This window comes from Mizuhopecten yessoensis, unplaced genomic scaffold (genome assembly GCF_002113885.1).
Source record: "Mizuhopecten yessoensis strain PY_sf001 unplaced genomic scaffold, ASM211388v2 scaffold7087, whole genome shotgun sequence".
Classification (NCBI taxonomy): Eukaryota; Metazoa; Mollusca; class Bivalvia; order Pectinida; family Pectinidae; genus Mizuhopecten; species Mizuhopecten yessoensis.
The window spans coordinates 980,255-998,418 of record NW_018406874.1 but is presented as its reverse complement, the minus strand read 5'-3'; the positions used below and the strand labels follow the sequence as shown (position 1 = coordinate 998,418).

At 40.1% G+C, this 18,164-nt stretch overlaps 1 protein-coding gene across 1 annotated transcript in view; it reads right to left on the bottom strand.

Annotated features, from left to right (window-relative positions):
• LOC110453079 overlaps positions 1–18,164 on the bottom strand; it is a 184,925-nt gene that overhangs the window by 40,426 nt on the left and 126,335 nt on the right. The window contains exons 52-71 of the mRNA XM_021501909.1: positions 17,887–18,066; positions 17,467–17,574; positions 16,104–16,373; positions 15,441–15,950; positions 14,914–15,069; positions 14,145–14,327; positions 13,650–13,811; positions 13,096–13,305; positions 12,435–12,614; positions 9,685–9,957; positions 9,328–9,462; positions 7,628–7,852; positions 6,870–7,001; positions 6,358–6,522; positions 5,989–6,111; positions 5,007–5,178; positions 3,220–3,395; positions 2,753–2,944; positions 2,036–2,257; positions 949–969 (exon numbers count right to left, since the gene is read on the bottom strand). Of these exons, the coding sequence (XP_021357584.1) occupies positions 949–969; positions 2,036–2,257; positions 2,753–2,944; positions 3,220–3,395; positions 5,007–5,178; positions 5,989–6,111; positions 6,358–6,522; positions 6,870–7,001; positions 7,628–7,852; positions 9,328–9,462; positions 9,685–9,957; positions 12,435–12,614; positions 13,096–13,305; positions 13,650–13,811; positions 14,145–14,327; positions 14,914–15,069; positions 15,441–15,950; positions 16,104–16,373; positions 17,467–17,574; positions 17,887–18,066 (3,795 nt within the window). The remainder of the gene's footprint in view (positions 1–948; positions 970–2,035; positions 2,258–2,752; positions 2,945–3,219; positions 3,396–5,006; positions 5,179–5,988; positions 6,112–6,357; positions 6,523–6,869; positions 7,002–7,627; positions 7,853–9,327; positions 9,463–9,684; positions 9,958–12,434; positions 12,615–13,095; positions 13,306–13,649; positions 13,812–14,144; positions 14,328–14,913; positions 15,070–15,440; positions 15,951–16,103; positions 16,374–17,466; positions 17,575–17,886; positions 18,067–18,164) is intronic.

Genomic DNA, 18,164 nt, shown 5'->3' with positions numbered 1-18,164 from the left:
ACATTTATAGTTTACATATAGGCAAGGTATTATACATTTATAGTTTACATATAGGCAAGGTATTATATATGCATTTATAGTTTACATATAGGCAAGGTATTATATATGCATTTATAGTTTACATATAGGCAAGGAATTATACATTTATAGTTTACTTATAGGCAAGGTATTATATACACATTTATAGTTTACATATAGGCAAGGTATTATACATTTAAAGGTGAACGAAAGGCCTGAAATAAAATCATCATACAAAAAACAGGCCATGCAGAAGGAAACATCACATATACGATAACGGTCGGGATTCACCATCAAATACAACAATCATGCAACTATAGGGTAAATATGAAAACACTATGTCAACACTTCGTAGGAGTGGGGATGAGGTAGAGTTGGAGGAATAGGGTAAATTTTAATACATCATGTCAATTCATTATTTGGGTAGGGTGGGAAATATGGCTATAACAACATACTATTTTGTATAAGGGTAGGGTTCGGCATAGGAGTTTGATGGAATAGGAACAGAAACTAAACTGGAACTGTGTGGCAAAACTACCTCCACCCCCCCACAAAGTATATGTTCAAATTGTGTATAGTGTTAGCTAGGGAAAGGACAAAGTTGATTAAGTGAATTTGGATATAATCACTTTACTTGTAGAGGTAGGGGGTTGGAGAAGGTAAAAGATATACTATTACAATATTTTGTATGTGTTAAGTCGCATTTTAAAACGTTGTAGGGGTAGGTGTTTAGGGGCTGCAGTGGGAGTCAATATCTTGTTTCTTGGCAGCGGTTGGTGGTTGGGGTACAAGGAGAGAATACACAATGACAATATATTGTCAAGGGTTTGAGGTTGGGGTAACATAGATATGTACTCATGCAAAAATCATCACGACGCGAGACAGAGTGAAAGAAAATTCAAGCAAGCACAAAAACAAATTGACAATTACCACTGGAGCATGAGTAATTTCCTGTAATAAAAGTTAAATATGAAAAAATTAGTGATTATTTTTTTAATATCATCAGTAGCTTTTCCTTCAGAGACATAACACCGTAGATAACGATTCTCTATACAGCTGGTCATTTTCGAATACCATAGATAACGATTCTCTATACATCTGGTCATTTTTCAAATACCATAGATAACGATTCTCTATACATCCGGTCATTTTTCAAATACCATAGATAACGATTCTCTATACATCCGGTCATTTTTCGTATACCATAGATAATGAATCTCTATACATCCGGTCATTTTTTGTATACCATAGATAACAATTCTCTATACATCCGGTCAGTTTTCGTATACCATAGATAACGATTCTCTATGCAGTTGGTCAGTTTTCGTATACCATAGATAAAGATTCTCTTTACAGTTTGTCAGTTTTCGTATACCATAGATAACGATTCTCTAAACAGCTGGTCAGTTTTCGTATACCATAGATAAAGATTCTCTTTACAGTTTGTCAGTTTTCGTATACCATAGATAACGATTCTCTAAACAGCTGGTCAGTTTTCGTATACCATAGATAAAGATTCTCTTTACAGTTGGTCAGTTTTCGTAGTCTACCTCTCTGTACATTTCTCTAACAAGCCATGCAAAACGATGTTTAAACTTTATAGTATCATATTACTCACATGATACTGCATTGGTAGAATTTTCATTAGTTAAACATTATTATAATGTTTATAAAAAGTTACATTTTCATTATTTGATGAAAGGTTTGAATAATCAAGTAAAAATAATATATTACAGTACATGCAGTCTTAAATGAGTTTAACTGATTATTTTATACCTGTCAGTGATGGTAAAAATTAATGTAAACATCAAAATCACACCTCTCGTCTGATTAAAAATCAAGTTAGGTTAACAAGATATCCATGCAATCATCCCTTCATGATATAATAAACAGAGAAATTCTCTGCAACTTTTTTGAGTTGGTGGTTTTACTGATTATCAAAATCCTAAAAAATCAAATACTGAAAGGAAATTAAATCGTGTATACACGATATCTGAAGTAACAAAATAAGACGTACCTCCGAGAGGATCACAGAAATATCCAGCAGGGCAGACATCACAGGTCGACTCGCCAGTGTTAAACTGGTAGGTGCCGTTGGGACAGATGTCTGGGTTGTCTGACGCCTCCAAACAGAAGTGGCCCTGAGGGCACAAGTAGGACGAAGGAGTGCTACTACTCTGACCCCCAGGGCAGAAGTAACCGGGGGCACAGTTCCCATCAGGCACCACATTGCCTGGGCCTAAAACCAACAATCAGCTTAGAGTTACCAGTACGGTGAAATGAACGTTGCTGAGTGAGCTTCACGCTTTGACTTTCACATTTATTCAAAGCTACAAAATATACTTCCTACTATAAAATTCTGTTTGATCATTAACATTAATGTTCATTATAGTCTTTTTCATTTTACCTGGTACTTGTTTTCTATTGATAAACTCATATTCATGATGTAATATTCATATCATACCAAGATTTTGTGCCTTATCCATCTTTGTAACCAAAAAACCCAATTTACCTTCCCAAAACAGGTCCCAATGAATGATAGCTTGTTTGATGTTCCTTCTCATATACAACTATAGCAATGTCGGGCTAACAGTCCATGGAGGCAATCTAACATTTGGACTAGGTCTAATTCAGGGATGGTAGACAGGAATTTAAAAATTTGTTGTTTTTTGGCTACAAGGATGAACATAGGTACAGAAAATGTGATTACCCCAGCTATTTCTGATTATTTTACCTTGGCAGTACAGGCCAGCTGTACAGTTGTCACACTCATCAAGGGCAGCACGGTTAGTCGAGTTTGCGAATGTTCCCGCGGGGCAGGGAGATGGTGTCTCTGTACCCTCTACACAGTAATGGCCCACTGTACAGATCTTCTGTGTGGGCACAGTGCTCCGGTCATCACAGTACCAGCCAGCAGTACAGTTACCTAAAAACAGAGACGGTGTAAGGTTATCTATATACAGAGGAAGAGTAGTGAAGTAAATATGAACATGGCATGACCGTAGCCGGGCAAATAGAATGAGAGTACAAATTGAAACCGATACATCTGAACAGGTTTGAGAGGAATTTAATTGAGTGGATTAAAAATTGGGATTGACTTACTGAAAAATGAGCCTGCAAGAAAGCAGACAAATACACAACTCTTTTTATTATTTCTAAGATACAGGTTTAAATGCAAAAGTGATTGAAATTTATTCTCACCTGTAGGTACAGTCAGTCCAGGTGTTTCACAGTACTGTCCACCATCACATGGTACAGGCTTGGCAGAGCCCACAGGACAGTAGTAACCAGAAGGGCAGATCCCACCAGTCGACATTGTGAAGTTAGAACAGGTACAATCCCACAGGGGAGCACAGGTGTCATTGGAGTACAGGTCACTGAAATATACAGGTGTTATTAAGTACAGGTCACTGAAATACACAGGTGTCATTGGAGTACAGGTCATTGAAATATACAGGTGTCATTGAAATACAAAGGTGTCATTGGAGTACAGATCATTGAAATATACAGGTGTCATTTAAACAGCGGTCACTGAAATATACAGGTGTCATTGGTGTCATTGGAGTACAGGTCATTGAAATACACAGGTGTCATTGGAGAACAGGTCACTGGAATATACAGGTGTCATTGAAACACAGAGGTGTCATTGGAGTACAGGTCACTGGAATATACAGGTGTCATTGAAATACAGGTCACTGAAATATACAGGTGTCATTAAGTACAGGTCACTGAAATATACAGGTGTCATTGGTGTCATTGGAGTACAGGTCATTGAAATATACAGGTCACTAAAATATACAGGTGTCATAAAGAAAAGGTCACTGAAATATACAGGTGTCATTGGAGTACAGGTTACTGAAATACACAGGTGTCATTGGAGTACAGGTCACTGAAATACAAAGGTGTCATTGGAGTACATGTCACTGAAATATGCAGGTGTCATTGGAGTACAGGTCACTGAAATATACAGATGTCATTGGAGTACAGGCCACTGAAATACACAGGTGTCATTAAGTACAGGTCACTGAAATACACAGGTGTCATTAAGTACAGGTCACTGACACTGACATACGCAGGTGTCATTGGAGTACAGGTCACTGAAATATGCAGGTGTCATTAAGTACAGGTCACTGGAATATACAGGTGTCATTGGAGTACAGGTCACTGGAATATACAGGTGTCATTGGAGTACAGGTCATTGGAATATACAGGTGTCATTGGAGTACAGGTCACTGAAATATTCAGGTGTCATTGAAGTACAGGTCACTGAAATACACAGGTGTCATTAAGTACAGGTCACTGACACTGACATACGCAGGTGTCATTGGAGTACAGGTCACTGAAATATGCAGGTGTCATTAAGTACAGGTTACTGGAATATACAGGTGTCATTGGAGTACAGGTCACTGGAATATACAGGTGTCATTGGAGTACAGGTCACTGGAATATACAGGTGTCATTGGAGTACAGGTCATTGGAATATACAGGTGTCATTGGAGTACAGGTCACTGAAATATTCAGGTGTCATTGAAATACAGGTCACTGAAATACACAGGTGTCATTATGTACAGGTCACTGACACTGACATACGCAGGTGTCATTGGAGTACAGGTCACTGAAATACACAGGTGTCATTGGAGTACAGGTCACTGAAATATACAGATGTCATTGGAGTACAGGCCACTGAAATACACAGGTGTCATTAAGTACAGGTCACTGAAATACACAGGTGTCATTAAGTACAGGTCACTGACACTGACATACGCAGGTGTCATTGGAGTACAGGTCACTGAAATATGCAGGTGTCATTAAGTACAGGTTACTGGAATATACAGGTGTCATTGGAGTACAGGTCACTGGAATATACAGGTGTCATTGGAGTACAGGTCACTGGAATATACAGGTGTCATTGGAGTACAGGTCATTGGAATATACAGGTGTCATTGGAGTACAAGTCACTGAAAGGTAGAGTGGAAATTTGGTCTTACTTGAGGGTTCCAGTGCTGGTGTTGAGGGCGCCTGAGTCATAAGGGCGACTTGAGGGGGACCTGCCCCCACAGTAGAATCCTGACTCGCAAAATCCATCAGGGTATACATTAGCTACTCCCTCACAATACTGTCCTGGTGGACAGTCTAAACAGTCAGATTCTGATGTTGCTCCTGTATAAAGAGAAATAAAGTACAAAACCATACTTAAGTTAATATAATTATGTTAACAGGAATTTATTGACAATAACACTAATAAATATCTCCAAAGTTAATTTTGACATATACCGTAAATAATGTTAATAATGACATTAAGTGTTCCTGCATTAAACCAATCAATAGGTCATGCTTATATGTGTATAATTTTCAAACTATATTCCCCGTGAGCCATCAGATTTTATTAAACATGTTGACCCCTAATTTACCTGGGCATGGTGACCCCTGATTAATCAGAGCATGATAATTTACCTGAGCATGTTGACCATTGCTTAACCTGCTGAACCAAATTTATCAAAGCATGTTGACATCTGATTGTTCTGAGCATGTTAACATCTGATTGTTCTGAGCATGTTGACCCCTTATTCATCCAGAAGCTTGTTTTATCTCTGATTGACCTTAGCATGTTGACCTCTAATTGACCTGGGTATGGTGGCCCTGATATATCAGAGCATGCAGACCCCTGATTTAACTGAGTAGCTTGACCCCCTGACTCACCTATAAGGTTGACCCCCTGACTTACCTGTAAGATTGACCCCTGACTTACCTGTAAGGTTGACCCCCTAACCTACCTGTAAGATTGACCCCTGACTTACCTGTAAGGTTGACCCCCTGACTTATCTGTAAGATTGACCCCTGACTTACCTGTTAGGTTGACCCCCTGACTTATCTGTAAGATTGACCCCTGACTTACCTGTAAGGTTGACCCCCTGACTTATCTGTAAGGTTGACCCCCTGACTTACCTGTAAGATTGACCCCTGACTTACCTGTAAGGTTGTTGTAGGTGCCGGGAGGACACGGGAATTGCATGTCAAACTCTGTGGCGACAGGACAGAAGTAACCGACTGGACATATTGTCGGTACAATGGTAGCATTCACACAGAAATACCCTGGAAACAACAACAGATGCTCATTATAGTCACTACTTAGTAACAAACTTTATTTTACCTACACAGTCGGTATACGTTATCTTATTTCATTGGTATATAATTGTATTATGTACTATAATTGTATCTAGATGTAAATGTTATTATCATGGTATAATATTAATGGTTGTATGGTTGTGTTATTGTATTGGTACAGTTATGTTGTTGTAATAACTCGGTGGAGGTAGTTTTACTTCCTATTATACCTACCTTGTGTACAGTCTATACAGCTACTCATGCCAACAGTAGGTGCGTACTTCCCTGGCCCGCAGGGAGACGCGTAGGTGGAGTTCTGAGGACACTCAAAGCCCGCTGGACACTGTCCACCTGTCCCTGTGAAGGTCACTCCAACATTGGGGGTGGCTGTATTAACACCTGTCAGACAGAAAGCAGCGTCATCACCAAAAATCTTAAATTACTTCTGTCATCATCGCCTTTACTGTAGTGCCATTATTGACATTTGAAAAATATTAATTAAAGGTCTAAACCATAATGATGGAGATCCAAAATTAAAACTATTTTATCTGTTCAACTCTCTCCATGATAAAAATATTTCTTTTTTTCCATTAGTTTCACCAGAGGAATGTTAAACTTGTTTTCTTTGTTCTTTTCTTTCATTATCTCATTCACAAAATAGGAAACTACAACGACTGTAGCCACATTGAGTTATAGATAAAACTATAAAAAAACCTCTTGTAATTCTGAACAGTTTAGAATTTTACCTGATACACAGTAATAGCCTGGAGAACACCCGCCAGCAGGTGCTGTAAGTCCAGTCACGTCACAGTAGGTCCCGCCTACACACTGTGTACACTCGGTTTCATTTGTCAGTCCAGTCGTAGACCCATAGGTACCTTATAAAAGAGACATTTCCTGTAAAAGCCGTAGTATCTTGGCCAATGTTTCTTGTTACACAGGTTGCTAGACTTAACTCAAGGAGGGGATTTAGTGGATACCCCAGACTCCATGTTTTTATAGGAATGATAATTAATTGAGATTGCGGTGACCTCATATTGGTTCATTCCTTCATCTGAGAGGAGGGTCAAATGGTCAGAAGAGGTCACAATGACCTTGCTTTGGACAGAACACCCTTTCATGATGCACCCCTTTCATGATGCACCTTTTAGCCATATCTACATTCCAAGTAAAAAACATTGCGAGATATGATCTTGAAACCTTAATATCTGCATCCGAGGACAAAGGTCAAAAGAGGTCGTCAAGACCTTGTTTTGATACCAGTGACACAAGGTCATTTCTCTTTATGTATACCTGGTACCTAGATACCAACTATGATACATAAACATTTGCCAGACGGACAGATGGACGGACTGATGAACGAACACATGCACAAGGTTAACACTTTCTATTCCAACATCTTTTGAAGCAGGAGTGTCCTTATCTACACCTTAAGCACATGTTTTCTTACTCTGATTTCTTTACATTCTTAATTCTTGGCTGGATGGAGGGGCAGCTATCTTACCTGTAGGGCAAGGAATGGTGTTACTGCCTGTACCAGCAGGACAGTAGAGTCCCTGTGGACAGGGGTCAGCACTGTGTCCAGATGTACAGTAGAAACCCTCTGGACAGGGGTAGCATACTCCGGCACCAGTGTGGTTCATGTAAGTTGCTGTGGCACAGGGTTGTGCTGTGACTGATCCTACTGGACAATAATTCCCAATAGGACAGATATCACCTGTTGTTCCATCTGAAATACACATTAAAGCATGGTTGATACATCCTCATTCTTACATTTCTGAAACAAAAATTGAAAACATCAAACGTTTCAATATCAATATATTTGACAAATATCTGGAATGAAAATCCTTCAAGGCAAAATTGGAGCTCTATATTTTGTAAAACAGTTGAAGGTTTCTAGAGAAAGGAGATTACGTTAACAGTGGAATCAGGTTAACTTACCAGTAGGGTCAGGTAAACTTACCAGTGGAATCAGGTTAACTTACCAGTAGGGTTGGGGTCCTTACCAGTGGAATCAGGTTAACTTACCAGTGGAATCAGGTTACCTTCCCAGTAGGGTTGGGGTCCCTACCAGTGGAATCAGGTAAACTTACCAGTAGGGTTGGGGTCCCTACCAGTGGAATCAGGTAANAACTTACCAGTGGAATCAGGTAAACTTACCAGTAGGGTTGGGGTCCCTACCAGTGGAATCAGGTAAACTTACCAGTGGAATCAGGTTACCTTCCCAGTAGGGTCAGGTAAACTTACCAGTGGAATCAGGTAAACTTACCAGTAGGGTTGGGGTCCTTACCAGTGGACTCAGGTAAACTTACCAGTGGAATCAGGTTACCTTCCCAGTAGGGTTGGGGTCCCTACCAGTGGGATCAGGTAAACTTACCAGTAGGGTTGGGGTCCCTACCAGTGGAATCAGGTTAACTTACCAGTGGAATCAGGTAAACTTACCGGTAGGGTTGGGGTCCCTACCAGTGGAATCAGGTTAACTTACCAGTAGGGTCAGGTAAACTTACTAGTAGGGTCAGGTAAACTTACCAGTAGGGTCGGGTAAACTTACCAGTAGGGTTGGGGTCCTTACCAGCGGAATCAGGTTAACTTACCAGTAGGGTCATGTAAGCTTACCAGTAGGGTCAGGTAAACTTACCAGTGGAATCAGGTTAATTTACCAGTGGAATCAGGTTAACTTACCAGTAGGGTTGGGGTCCTTACCAGTGGAATCAGGTATACTTACCAGTAGGGTCAGGTAAACTTACCAGTAGGGTTGGGGTCCTTACCAGTGGACTCAGGTAAACTTACCAGTGGAATCAGGTTACCTTCCCAGTACGGACAGGTAAACTTACCAGATGAATCAGGTTAACTTACCAGTAGGGTTGGGGTCCTTACCAGTGGACTCAGGTAAACTTACCAGTGGAATTAGGTTAACTTACCAGTAGGGTTGGGGACCTTACCAGTGGACTCAGGTAAACTTACCAGTGGAATCAGGTTAACTTACCAGTAGGGTCAGGATAACTTACCATTGGAATCAGGTTAACTTACCAGTGGAATCAGGTAAACTTACCGGTAGGGTTGGGGTCCCTACCAGTGGAATCAGGTTAACTTACCAGTAGGGTCAGGTAAACTTACTAGTAGGGTCAGGTAAACTTACCAGTAGGGTTGGGGTCCTTACCAGTGGAATCAGGTATACTTACCAGTAGGGTCAGGTAAACTTACCAGTAGGGTTGGGGTCCTTTGCTGCCAGTGTACAGTAGTATCCGGCCCAACAGTCGGCTGTGACCGTATCATTACCAGACTCCAGACAGTATTTACCACCAGTACAGTCTACACAGTCAGACAGTGCTATACGACCTACACAGACACAATAAAAAGTCTTCATGAATGGCAAAATAATACAAGAATGTGAATAACATTGGCTAAATATTTTGTTTTGAAGTTTTTTGTTTTTTTTTTATCTCTCAGTGGCTAGGATGAATCAACAAAAAAGTTTTACGATAAGTCCTGCATCAATTTATAACCGTTTATGGTTAAACCAAAAAATTTTTCTACATGAGGCAGTTGGTGAGGTCTTACCAGTGGATGGTTGGTATGTTCCTCTGGGGCACTCCACAGGGTACGCAGTGCCTCGAGGACAGTAATGTCCAGACGGACACACATATCCGTACGATTGACCAACAGGTGCAGTCTCTATGGAGGCACTGACACAGTAGTGTCCCTCTGTACACTGGTCCCAGGGGTTAGTGAGGCCATCGTTAGGGCAGTAATAACCCGGGTCACAGGGTATACACTCATTGGCATACCTCAGCCCAGTACCATTGTTGAAGGTTCCTTGTGGACAAAGGGTTCCTGACGAAAAACAACGCAGTTCAAAATGACATTTTAAACTCGCACATGTCTCACAAGACTCATATTGAGCTAAAAAGGACTCATAATGAGTCAAATAAGACTAATATTGAGTCAAAAAGATTCACAATTAGTTCTACAAGAATCGCATGTATTCAGACAAGACTATATCAAGTTGTATCAGACTTAAATACCAATGTTTGTCACACAAGCCTCGTGATGAACTGAAACAGCATTATGTCATTAAGACAAGACTTGCATTAAGTCACTAAGACAAGACTTGCATTTAACCTTTAAGTTTATGGAATGTAAAATTATGTATGATGTTGGAAAATGATAAGATACAGTGTGTAAACATTTTGATAGATTTTACAATTATCAAGTCCTTAGATAACATTATAAATACGGGCCTGTTACCGGGGTATTCATAAAACTGTTCTGGGGTATTCATAAAACTGTACCGGGATATTCATAAAACTGTACCGGGGTATTCATAAAACTGTACCGGGATATTCATAAAACTGTACCGGGGTATTCATAAAACTGTACCGGGGTATTCATAAAACTGTACCAGGGTATTCATAAAACTGTTCCCGGATATTCATAAAACTGTTCCGGGATATTCATAAAACTGTACCGGGGTATTCATAAAACTGTACCGGGATATTCATAAAACTGTACCGGGGTATTCATAAAACTGTTCCCGGATATTCATAAAACTGTTCCCGGATATTCATAAAACTGTACCGGGGTATTCATAAAACTGTTCTGGGGTATTCATAAAACTGTACCGGCGTATTCATAAAACTGTACCGGGGTATTCATAAAACTGTCCCGGGGTATTCATAAAACTGTACCGGGATATTCATAAAACTGTACCGGGGATATTAATAAAACTGTACCGGGGTATTCATAAAACTGTTCCGGGGGATTCATAAAACTGTACCGGGATATTCATAAAACTGTACCGGGGAATTTATTAAAACTGTACCGGGGTATTCATAAAACTGTACTGGGATATTCATAAAACTGTACCGGGGCATTCATAAAACTGTTCCCGGATATTCATAAAACTGTTCCGGGGTATTCATAAAACTGTACCGGGGGATTCATAAAACTGTTCCGGGGTATTCATAAAACTGTTCCAGGGTATTCATAAAACTGTACTGGGGTATTCATAAAACTGTACCGGGATATTCATAAAACTGTACCGGGGAATTTATTAAAACTGTACCGGGGTATTCATAAAACTGTTCCGGGGGATTCATAAAACTGTACCGGGATATTCATAAAACTGTACCGGGGATGTCCATAAAACTGTACCGGGGTATTCATAAAACTGTTCCGGGGGATTCATAAAACTGTACCGGGATATTCATAAAACTGTACCGGGGAATTTATTAAAACTGTACCGGGGTATTCATAAAACTGTTCCGGGGGATTCATAAAACTGTACCGGGATATTCATAAAACTGTACCGGGGAATTTATTAAAACTGTACCGGGGTATTCATAAAACTGTTCCGGGGGATTCATAAAACTGTACCGGGATATTCATAAAACTGTACCGGGGATCTTCATAAAACTGTACCGGGGTATTCATAAAACTGTTCCGGTGTATTCATAAAACTGTACTGGGGTATTCATAAAACTGTTCCCGGATATTAATAAAACTGTACCGGGGTATTCATAAAACTGTTCCGGTGTATTCATAAAACTGTACTGGGGTATTCATAAAACTGTTCCCGGATATTAATAAAACTGTACCGGGGTATTCATAAAACTGTACCAGGGTATTCATAAAACTGTATGGGGTTTTTCATAAAACTGTTCTGGGGTATTCATAAAACTGTACCGGCGTATTCATAAAACTGTACCGGGGTATTCATAAAACTGTTCCGGGGGATTCATAAAACTGTACCGGGATATTCATAAAACTGTACCGGGGATATCCATAAAACTGTACCGGGGTATTCATAAAACTGTACCGGGATATTCATAAAACTGTACCGGGGAATTTATTAAAACTGTACCGGGGTATTCATAAAACTGTTCCGGGGGATTCATAAAACTGTACCGGGGTATTCATAAACCTGTTCCCGGATATTCATAAAACTGTTCCCGAATATTCATAAAACTGTACCGGGGTATTCATAAAACTGTACCGGGGTTCAAACTCAGATTCTGTACTCAGCCCAATGTTTTGTTCCAGTTACAAATTAGTAAAAGATTATACTTGCCAATAATTTTGGATGATTTTTAGAGATTTGAAGCCGAGTACCATTTCCAATGCCTTGACTCAACTTTTTGACCATGTCACATGATACAAAAGTTGGTTTAAACACAAAATCCATGCTTGAGCCTGAGAACAGTTTCATGAACCTGGGCGCTAGACAACTGGCAGTCTCAGGTATGAGAGATGACATAGAATCATTGACTATTCCACACAGATAATGAGTGAGTTAGTAAGTAAGATTGTACCTGTGCTGGATCCCTCGGGGCAGTACTGCCCCTCTGGACAAGGACGTCCGGTCGTCCCATCAGTCGGTGTAGAATTATTGGCACCAAAACTGCATACGTAGCCGGCACTGCACGGTCCTTCAAAAGTTGTTAGTCCTGGTGTCTGGCAGTACTTACCAGGATCACAGGGAAAGCATTCGGCTGTAACGAGAGAAAAGGTTCATCAGTAACACTGCAATGATGGTAAAAAGGATTCACAAGTAACACTTTCTACTGTAGGAAGGATAAATGGGATTCATGGGTAACAATCTGTAATATAACAGCTTCAGTTAATACAACAACAATAAGTGGTGAATCTATGTGGAGCAGTCACCAGGCAATGGACACTGGTTGGTGGGTTTTCTCCAGGTACTCCAGTTTTCCGTCACCATCAAAACCTGGCTCATCCTTAAATGACCCTGGATATGAACAGGACATAAAGCATAAAGAAACCAACCCCATTACTGGTACATAGCTTCCTGTAGATATTACTTTATTTGATGATTCTAATTAAGCCTTTCAGTGTTCTAACTTGTTTTCTAAACAATAACGTTAGTTCTTGCTCCCGATCCAACACCAATATGTTCAACCCTTGATATATATATCTTTGTAAAAAAGAAAGTTAAAATAATGCATTCCTTACAATCTGATGCCAATAATTCCACGCTGCCGTAAGAGCCGGAGGGACATGGGTTCTGGTAGTTGTATTGTGTGCTAGTTGGGCAGTAGTAACCTTGCGGACAATTGACAGGACTGATGATTCCAGTCACGTTACCAAGGTCATGGGGATCACAGTAGAATCTCTCAGGACAAGGCAGGCATGTAGCCTGACCATCCAAATAGTTATAGGAGCCTGAAAATATCATAATAGCAAACATTTAGTCATAGCAGTATTAAAGTATGTGCCATTTAGTGCTAGGATATTAAAAATGGCAACCACTCAGTCGTAGTCAAATGAGCCTAAAACATCAGTCACTTACAAACAAGCACTTAAAAATAGCAACAACTTAGTCACAAAAACCTTAAATCAATTGCCGTTAAGTTATGGGGTCCAAAAAATAGCGACTGACCACTTATTCAATCAAACCTTAAAATAGCTTCCATATAAACTTCCTGTAAATGCAAATTTAATGCTTTATTTCATTTGTGTATCGGAACACTTTCTATTGTATCCGACATGTATTTAATGTAACTGACCTCTCTCACAGACGACAGGAGCGGGGCTGCCCTGGGGACAATAATCTCCCATAGGACATCTGTAGGCAGAAGGTGTTGCTGTCGTCTGTCCCTCGGGACAGTAGAAACCTCCATCACACATGCCATTCTCTTCTATCAACCCTGGGCTGTCACAGTAGTACCCTTCAACACATATCAAGACACAAGGATTTAAATAGAAGTTCACAGAGGTATTCTGGTTTTGAAAATTTCACATCACTTATCTGGATAAATAAAGGGTCCCTGTGCAGGAATATGAACCGATTTTTACTAGAAATACTGTCTTTAATTTTTATGTTTCAAACAATGAATTTTTGAAGATATGAATTTGCTGAACTGAATGAACCATATCAGTTTTACTACCGTCTCTTTATATGTCTATAAATAATTTTTCATTGAGATATCTGAATTCAAAATCTTCTGTCATTGCAAATTTGGTATAGAATAGATATAAGTAATAGCGAGTCGGGTGCCTACCTGGTGTACAGGGTTTACAATCAGAGACGTTGGTGTTGCCCGTGGAGTTAGAGAAGGTTCCGGTCGGACAGGCGGTCGAGGTGGGCGAGCCCTCCTCACAATAGTGACCCGCCAGGCACACAAATGAACTGGGGTTTGCCTCAGTCTGACCCGTAGGACAGAAGAATCCAGGGTTGCACTTTCCTGAAACACACCATACACTTAACATTGTATATTTCCTCAATCAAACGAAACTGCACATTCCTGAAACACACACCATACACTTAACATTGTATATTTCCTCAATCAAACAAAACTGCTTGTTTATGAATCTAATGTAACAAAGGACAAAGAAATCAAAGTCAAACACCATGAAGATGGCTGCAAGACAAAAAAATGTTAGGGATAATCAACAATATTTGCCATTTTTTTTTTTTTTTTACATATTTAAACGATACACAAAGTCTTCATAAAATTGAACTTTATATAGATATCAAACATTTTTCCAGAACAAATATGTCTTGAATAGAAATAACATTGAAATAGTAAACTAGTCTGTGTTAGATGTGTACAGGTGACTGATAAGGACACAACTTAACCCCTTTAAATGTTCAACTTAACAACGGTCTCAACAGATCTTCACTTTTTGCATTGACTAAGACGTGTAGTACATACAGGTGTGACATCAAATAACAGCTATATATGGATTCAAACTGACAAATCTTTCTTAATACCATTCACTCACTCTTTCATTTTTACTAGAACAGAAAGCTTGGTTAACTTGCTGTACCTTTGGGTGTGGCGAGTTCGTAGTCGTCGCAGTACCAGCCAGCGGTACAGGAGACGGGAGCTGAGGAACCCTCGGGACAGTATGTGCCTGGCTGACACTTTCCTCCGGTGTAGTTAAACTCTGGACACATACACATGTCTATGGAACTGAAGTTACCTGTCATATATCAAATGGAAAAATATTCTTAAACAGGGTATTTTTCTTGATGTTTAACTTAAATGCAACTTTTTGACGGATTCATGATAAAACTAGAACTCTGACAGGTAAGCAATGGCCTCCTTTTGTGCCTGACCCCAGACTTATTACATCCCTACAAAAATGTAAGACTTTTGGATTCTGCGATAAGGACTGTGTCTTCTATGGTCTATATTTAAGTAACAGTGACCTTGACCTTTGACATTTTTTAAACCCCTATTGCACATCAAAGGACAGACAGAGACACTGTAATTACTACAGGGCACCTGCATCTCCGATTAAAAAACCTCTTTCATAATTACAAATATGTTACCAGAGTGAAATAAACGTACCAATGACTATGGGCTTAGTTTCCACAGATCCTCCAGAACAGAACCAGCCTGCACTGCAGTTTCCTGATGGGGCACTGAGTCCTGCTCCAGAGCAATACTGTCCAGGGGGACAGGTAAGGCAGGACAGTGGGTCACTCTGGGTAGGTAGTGGATTGTAGGACCCGGCTGAACATGGGTACTGGGTGTTGTATTGTGTACCTGCTGGACAGTAGTGTCCTACTTGACAATCAAAGTCTGTCGGCATAGTGGTGTTCTCCAGACAGTAGTAACCCGGTATACACTGATCACATGACCCCTTTGCGGTAACACTAGTGTAAGTTCCAGCTGCACATGAGATAGGCCGAGGTGATCCCTTTGGACAGTAGGACCCTGCTGGACACTCCTGTCCTACGCCCTTGTGGGAAACTGATGATGAGGGATTGGATGTGTCCACACCATACTCACAGTAGTAACCTGACATACAGCCTCCATCTGGCTCAGGGGAGCCTGGAGTACCACAGTAGTAACCACCTGTAATACAAGGTCAAATATATATATAGTCACAGAGAACAAAAGTTCATGTCAGATAATTTTAGAGTAATCTCCCCTTAATAATTACAATATGTGCCCTCCTCTAGGACATTATCACACAAGCTTTAATACGTAAGTACTACAATCACATACCTGTACACTGTGTGCACTCTGGTTCTTGTGTCAGTCCAGTCGTGTTTCCAAACGTTCCTGTGGGACAAGGTTGCAGGTCTGCTCCAGTGCCTTCTGGGCAGAAATACCCTTGAGTACAGATGTCGGCACGGTCGCGGTTCACACAGTAATAGCCAGCCGGGCAGACATAACAGGCCGAGGCCCCAGTGTGGTTCATGTAGGTACCATTACCACACGGCTCTGGTTTGGTGGACCCAATTTCACAGAAATGACCCTCAGGACAAATATCACCTGTATATAGAAGGCAGATAAAGAGAACTGTAACATCTGAAGTCTGCCCTACCTTCCACTGAATATTTACAAAGGTACAACAGGTGTACTAGTCAAGAAATTCTGTAAACGTATTTGTTCAGCAGATCTTGCATGCTCCTTTTATTGACTTCATATTTAATGAACATCATCATCAATTTACTTACTGTCTCTGTTCATTAATTTAAGAATTTTAAACGTTTGTAACAATTTTTTAAAAGCATTTTAGTTCCTCCTTACCAGCCCTATATAGCACTAAATGACCTGGTGTTTATTACTCAATAAACCTCAGCATAATGCCACTCATTATTAGCCACTGTTCCTACTCCTTTTCCTTACATTTCTCATTTCCCTTATACATCTCCTTTGATATAATAGCTAACACATTATTATTAGGTGATGAATAGCCTGTATTTGGCCAAGAGGTGATGACCTACCTGTATTTGACCTATACATGATGACCTACCTATATTTGACCTATAAGTGATGACCTACCTGTTTTTGACCTATAGGAGAGGACCTACCTGCATTTTACCTATAGGTGATGACATACATGTATCTGACCTATAGGAGAGGACCTACCTGCATTTTACCTATAGGTGATGACATACCTGTATCTGACCTATAGGTGATGACCTACCTGTATTTGACCTGTAATTGATGACCTACCTGTATTTGACCTATAGATGATGACCTACCTGCATTTGACCTATAGATGATGACCTACCTGTATTTGACCTATAAGTGATGACCTACCTGTATTTGCCCTATACATGATGACCTACCTGTATTTGACCTGTAAGTGATGACCACCCTGTATTTGACCTATAAGAGAGGACCTACCTGTATTTGACCTATAGGTGATGACCTATCTGTATTTGACCTATAGGTGATGACCTACCTGTATTTGACCTATAAGTGATGACCTACCTGTATTTGACCTATAGGAGAGGACCTACCTGCATTTTACCTATAGGTGATGACATACCTGTATTTGACCTATTAGTGATGAACTACCTATATTTGACCTATAGGTGATGACCTATCTGTATTTGACCTGTAGATGAAGACTTACCTGTGGTGCCGTCGGTTGGAGCACTGGTGTTTGCTCCTAGAGTACAGTAGTACCCAGCAGTACAGAGGTCAGTCACATTGGTCTTTCCAATACTCGTACAGTAAAAACCTGGCAACATATATTGGAATTCACATGTAATATCATATTTCAGTTCAAATTTTAAAACAGACAAATTTTAAAATACAATTATAAATCAATGAAAAATCATGACTTTAAGTAAAATCTTCTTTATTAATGTATTGACTTTGATTTCTTCAACTTCGCAGTTTCTGGGGCTCTCATGATTTTTAATGTTAAACCTCAACTTGGAGAGTAAAACTCTTTACCTTCAGTTGAGCTTTCCATGTTTACAGCACAAAGTCATTGTTTATTCTATTAGTCTTAGTACATCCTTACCTGGACCATTGATACCATGCTTACCTGGACTACAGCTTATACAGTCATTAATGTCTCCCATTCCCGTAACGTCTAGGTAAGTCCCTGACGGACACTTGACAGCATCGTAAGTACCATTTGGGCAGTAGTGTCCGGCTGGACATACATCTCCGTAGGACTGAGCTACTGGTGCAGGTTCAGTTGATGCCAGGGAACAGAAATGACCTACAAACGCAAACACTCTGGGTCAGAAATACTGAGTTCGTCATAGACAGGTCTGTATGGATATGGTTCAATAATGGCATATAAGATCTTATGATAAC